Below are 6000 nucleotides of genomic sequence, written 5' to 3'. Positions count from 1 at the left end.
CAGCAATTTGACATTAGAAGATTTATAATTTACAGGTAACTTTGAATAAAATACAATTGGTTTGTCATATAAATGGTTACATCTAATGATACCACTGAAATAAACTGATTTGACATGATACACAAGCCTACTTAAAAGATAATTTATGTATTATATAGTTATTGTATTGTTTTCTGTAAAACCAATCATCAAAAACCATGCACCTAATATGCCAACTTGATAGTAAAACTCACGATCCATGATTCAAAAGGCAGCAATTTCAAACCATTGTCTTCAGTGGCCCATAATATAAAATACGCCAAGCCTAAGTTCAACACTGCATGCAACAACTGGGCCTGTGCTTTAAAACAAGTGATCTCGCTGTTTACATATTTAAAAGAAGGGCATCTATACATATATTATCAAAGAAGAACCACAGGAAGAAACACAATATAACTTAAGAAAACCTGCACTAGAATAGATTTTTCTAGAAAATTCAAAAGCAAGTAAAGACACTGGAAAGCAGAGCTTTGTTACAGGAACACCTCTTGTGCAAATACGAATATTTAACTTAAAGCTGTGATGTCTCTAAATTTCAATGCATAAAGTGTAAACTTCAACACATCCTAACTGCAGGATTTTTAGCTTTGAGTCTTTTTAGAACCATTAAGACAGCTCTGACAACCCTAAATACCAGTCCAAGTGCAAAAGAGGTCCTTCAGAACGTATCCCTTTGGTACATTATAGTCACATAGTTAACAAAATTAAATAATAACATAACCTAACAATTACCAAAGGGGTTTAAAATCTCTGATTATCTCTCTTCTCTCTTTGGATTTTTGTTTTGTTTTGTTTAGATGGAATCTGAATGCATGCCATGAAAAACCCTACTTGGAAACAAAATAACACTGCACTTTTCACCTGGGGGGATGGAAGGTGTGAAGATGGCTTCTTGCAAGAATGAGACAAACTGTGAATGACGAAGTCCACCTCAGTCCTGAGGAAGTTCTGTGAATGTCATGGGAAGCATAGGATCATCCTGACTCCTGTGCTGTTTATCTGTAACACTTTTAAGAACTGTAATCTAGTTCATACCTCCAAAGGAAATCTTATTTTTTAAAGTCTATTCTTTCTCCTTTAATTCAAGGGGAACTTAGTTTCCTTGTGTTACTCAGAGCAGCATCTACAAAATAATGAAGAATGATGTTAATACTCGTGACTTTTAAGGCCAAAAATGTTGTCTGTGCTATGACTTCTAACACTAAATGTGAGGATTCAAAAGGTCCATCATAAATTCAAAGGTGATGTCTTTTGGTTGTTTATTTTAATTTGAAAGTTGTTATTCTGTTACATAGTGATTTATTAAAGGCATCTATTTCATGAACAGCATAACTTCACTAGAAGCAAAATAAACAGAATTCACATCTCCTAAAACCAGATTTCCCGAATATTGTATGAATTATGCTGTGTGCATATAGATGAAACATGTTAAGCACATAGTTAACCGAGAGACCTTTACGTTCCATTTGCCAGATTTCAAATAAGAGACTCTAATACATATTTTGAAACCTAAGTGCTGTTGACAGTTGCATATGCGATCAACTTTCATTTCCTAATCCATTAATTGACACACAATACAACATATTTTTGTAGGCCACGTTATACTATTTTGCTCTATGCAATGTAATGAGGAACAGGTCTCAATCAAGACCACTTGATATAGCATTCAACCAAAATCTACCAAGTACTAATTTGTCAATTCGATCTGTCATAAATACATGTTATTTGAAAGTAATGTATATTTTTTAAACTTCCGAAGTCAGAACTTTCTAGAGAACAGGGAACTATGGGACCTTGTCACCATATCTAGTAGCATGTCATACCGAGAGAGTAATACATGCTTTAAATGCTGATGGTATATCAATCCATTACACTTAACTCTCCTGATGACACTGCAAAAAAGAAAAGGATATTGAAAAAGTGTACTGATGGTAGAAAATAAAAATGAAAAGAACAATGCTATTTTTTCCAAATAAACTGTATGTATGTTAACAAATGTATAGTAAGCCCTTCACTGACTGAAAAATAAGCACAAGCCCAAAGCAGATTTAAGTTTTTTTGCCATGCACTTTTTAAAAGGTGGTACTATGCCCTAAATCTACTGTGATTAGTTACAGTAATGGAATCATTTCAAATTAAAACTAATCATATATGTAATTTTACATGTCCTCCATTACTGTTAGCTAAAATTGAATGTAATTAACTTTGTCCTGAATTAACTATGAGGACATCTGTCTCTATATTTAAAATGATGATTATAAAAGTTATGGAAAATCTACTGAGTGTTCCTAATGTTGAATACAAATGCTAATATTATATGGAAGTTAGATGAATGCACTTGGTGTTTTCAATTTTGAATTTTGGAGACCTGAGTACAAGAAACGCCATTACTTTCTACTATATACACTGCACTCTTATTTCATGGCTTTATTGGTTTATAAAATATGTTTCATTAAAAAATGATTTATATATTTATTACACAGCTCTTCGAGCACGTATTTTAAGTGACTCATGTGTTTCTTTGTCTATCTCTCATTAACCACTTAAATAAGCATAAAGCAGTTGGCAGAAAGCTGGTCATATTTATTTTCAAACTTAACTCTTTAATGTGTAAGATGGAATCAGTTAATTTGAGGGGAATATATGATTCATTACAGCTATCTGGCTTTTGAAAGTGTTCAAAATGTCACTACCTTAGGTTTTACCTTATTCGAACACATACACATTTTTAAAGTGTAAAGTGCTCAATTCAGCATGTGCAATGTTTCTTTGTGTTTGTCTGATACTCTTCTTTTATGGCTAGTACTTTTTCTGCCCTGTATAATTAACAAGAAAGAAATGGTTAACTGCTCAAAGGCATGAAGATATTGTCCTGTACTTTTAGAAGCTTTATGATTCTAGCTTTTATGTTTAGGTCTATGATACAACTGAAATTAATTTTTGTGTATGGAGTGAGGTGTAGGGATGGAGGTTCATTTTTTTTAATGTGGATACCCAGTTGCTCCTGCACAATTTGCTAAAACAGCCTTCCTTTCCCCATTCAGTTGACTTGACACCTTGATTAAACATTAATCAGTTATATATATGTGGGTCTATTTCATTTAATTCTTTTAAAAATTTATTTTATTTATTTATCTTTGGCTGTGTTGGGTCTTCATTGCTGCACGCTGGCTTTCTCTAGTTGTCTCCAGCAGGGCTACTCTTTGTTACGGTGCGTGGGCTTCTCATTGCGGGGGGCTTCTCTTGTGGAGCGTGGGCTCTAGGTGCGTGGGCTTCAGTAGCTGTGGTGTGTGGGCTCAGTAGTTGTGGCTCACGGGCTCTAGAGTACAGGCTCAGTAGCTGTGGTGCACGGGCTTAGTTGCTCCACGGCACATAGTATCTTCCTGGACCAGGGCTCGAACCCGTGTCCCCTGCATTGGCAGGCGGAATATTAACCACTGCACCACCAGGGAAGTCCCTGTGGGTCTATTTTTGAACTCTATTTTTCTATACTTAAACCAATACCACACTGTATTCATTACTGTAGCCTTTTAGTAGGTTTTGAAATCAGGTATGTAAATCCTCAAGATTTCTGAGATTCCTCTGTTCTAGGTTTTTTTGCCTTCCATATACATTTTAGAATATACTTGTCTTTATTTTTTCTTCCAAAAGGGCTTGCTGAAATCAATAGAATTAGAAATGAAAAAGGAGAAGTAACAACTGACACTGCAGAAATACAAAAGATCATGAGAGATTACTACAAGCAACTCTATGCCAATAAAATGGACAACCTGGAAGAAATGGACCAATTCTTAGAAATACACAACCTGCCAAGACTGACTCAGGAAGAAATAGAAAATATGAACAGACCAATCACAAGCACTGAAATTGAAACTGTGATAAAAAATCTTCCAACAAACAAAAGCCCAGGACCAGATGGCTTCACAGGTGAATTCTATCAAGCATTTAGAGAAGAGCTAACACCTATCCTTCTCAAACTCTTCCAAAATATAGCAGAGGGGGGAACACTCCCAAACTCATTCTATGAGGCCACCATCACCTTGATACCAAAACCAGACAAGGATGTCACAAAGAAAGAAAACTACAGGCCAATATCACTGATGAACATAGATGCAAAAATCCTCAACAAAATACTAGCAAACAGAATCCAACAGCACATTAAAAGGATCATACACCATGATCAAGTGGGGTTTATTCCAGGAATGCAAGGATTCTTCAATATATGCAAATCAATCAACGTGATACACCATATTAACACATTGAAGGAGAAAAACCATATGATCATCTCAATAGATGCAGAGAAAGCTTTCGACAAAATTCAACACCCATTTATGATAAAAACCCTCCAGAAAGTAGGCATAGAGGGAACTTTCCTCAACATAATAAAGGCCATATATGACAAACCCACAGCCAGCATCGTCCTCAATGGTGAAAAACTGAAACCATTTCCACTAAGATCAGGAACAAGACAAGGTTGCCCACTCTCACCACTCTTATTCAACCTAGTTTTGGAAGTTTTAGCCACAGCAATCAGAGAAGAAAAGGAAATAAAAGGAATCCAAATCGGAAAAGAAGAAGTAAAGCTGTCACTGTTTGCAGATGACATGATACTATACATAGAGAATCCTAAAGATGCTACCAGAAAACTACTAGAGCTAATCAATGAATTTGGTAAAGTTGCAGGATACAAAATTAATGCACAGAAATCTCTGGCATTCCTATATACTAATGATGAAAAATCTGAAAGTGAAATCAAGGAAACACTCCCATTTACCATTGCAACAAACAGAATAAAATATCTAGGAATAAACCTACCTGAGGAGACAAAAGACCTGTATGCAGAAAATTATAAGACACTGATGGGGGCTTCCCTGGTGGCGCAGTGGTTGAGAATCCGCCTGCCGATGCAGGGGATACGGGTTCGTGCCCCGGTCTGGGAAGATCCCACATGCCGCGGAGCGGCTGGGCCCGTGAGCCATGGCCACTGAGCCTGCGCGTCCGGAGCCTGTGCTCCTCAATGGGAGAGGCCACAACAGTGAGAGGCCCACATACCGCAAAAAAAAAAAAAAAAAAAAAAAAAAGACACTGATGAAAGAAATTAAAGATGATGCAAATAGATGGAGAGATGTACCATGTTTTTGGATTGGAAGAATCAACATTGTGAAAATGACTCTACTACCCAAAGCAATCTACAGATTCAATGCAATCCCTATTAAACTACCACTGGCATTTTTCACAGAACTAGAACAAAAAATTTCACAATTTGTATGGAAACACAAAAGACCCCGAATAGCCAAAGCAATCTTGAGAACGAGAAATGGAGCTGGAGGAATCAGGCTCCCTGACTTCAGACTATACTACAAAGCTACAGTAATCAAGACAGTATGGTACTGGCACAAAAACAGAAAGATAGATCAATGGAACAGGATAGAAAGCCCAGAGATAAACCCACGCACATATGGTCACCTTATCTTTGATAAAGGAGGCAGGAATGTACAGTGGAGAAAGGACAGTCTCTTCAATAAGTGGTGCTGGGAAAACTGGACAGGGACATGTAAAAGTATGAGATTAGATCACTCCCTAACACCATACACAAAAATAAGCTCAAAATGGATTAAAGACCTAAATGTAAGGCCAGAAACTATCAAACTCTTAGAGGAAAACATAGGCAGAACACTCTATGACATAAATCACAGCAAGATCCTTTTGGACCCACCTCCTAAAGAAATGGAAATAAAGACAAAAATAAACACATGGGACCTAATGAAACTTCAAAGCTTTTGCACAGCAAAGGAAACCATAAACAAGACCAAAAGACAACCCTCAGAATGGGAGAAAATATTTGCAAATGAAGCAACTGACAAAGGATTAATCTCCAAAATTTATAAGCAGCTCAGGCAGCTCAATAACAAAAAGGCAAACAACCCAATCCAAAAATGGGCAAAAGACCTAAATAGACAT

The 6000-nt window shown here is 36.5% G+C and overlaps 1 protein-coding gene across 2 annotated transcripts in view; it reads right to left on the bottom strand.

The window, feature by feature from the left end:
• Positions 1–1121: 1121 nt before the first annotated feature.
• The window catches only part of MCF2 (MCF.2 cell line derived transforming sequence), a gene marked incomplete at both ends in the record, with an annotated part of 83653 nt that continues 78774 nt past the window's right edge, over positions 1122–6000 (bottom strand). Inside the window, one exon of one of the 2 annotated variants that reach the window (XM_081222960.1) lies at positions 1122–1162. In XM_081222960.1, coding sequence (XP_081079086.1) covers positions 1122–1162 — 41 coding nt within the window. Of the gene's footprint in view, positions 1163–2363; positions 2408–6000 lie in introns of those variants that run through there. The other variant, XM_081222959.1, reaches the window with a different exon arrangement.

Source organism: Mesoplodon bidens (genome assembly GCF_964165515.1).
Source record: "Mesoplodon bidens genome assembly, chromosome: X".
NCBI classification, from domain to species: domain Eukaryota; kingdom Metazoa; phylum Chordata; class Mammalia; order Artiodactyla; family Ziphiidae; genus Mesoplodon; species Mesoplodon bidens.
Note: the sequence above shows the minus strand (reverse complement) of the source record. Positions and strands in the feature narration are given on the sequence as shown.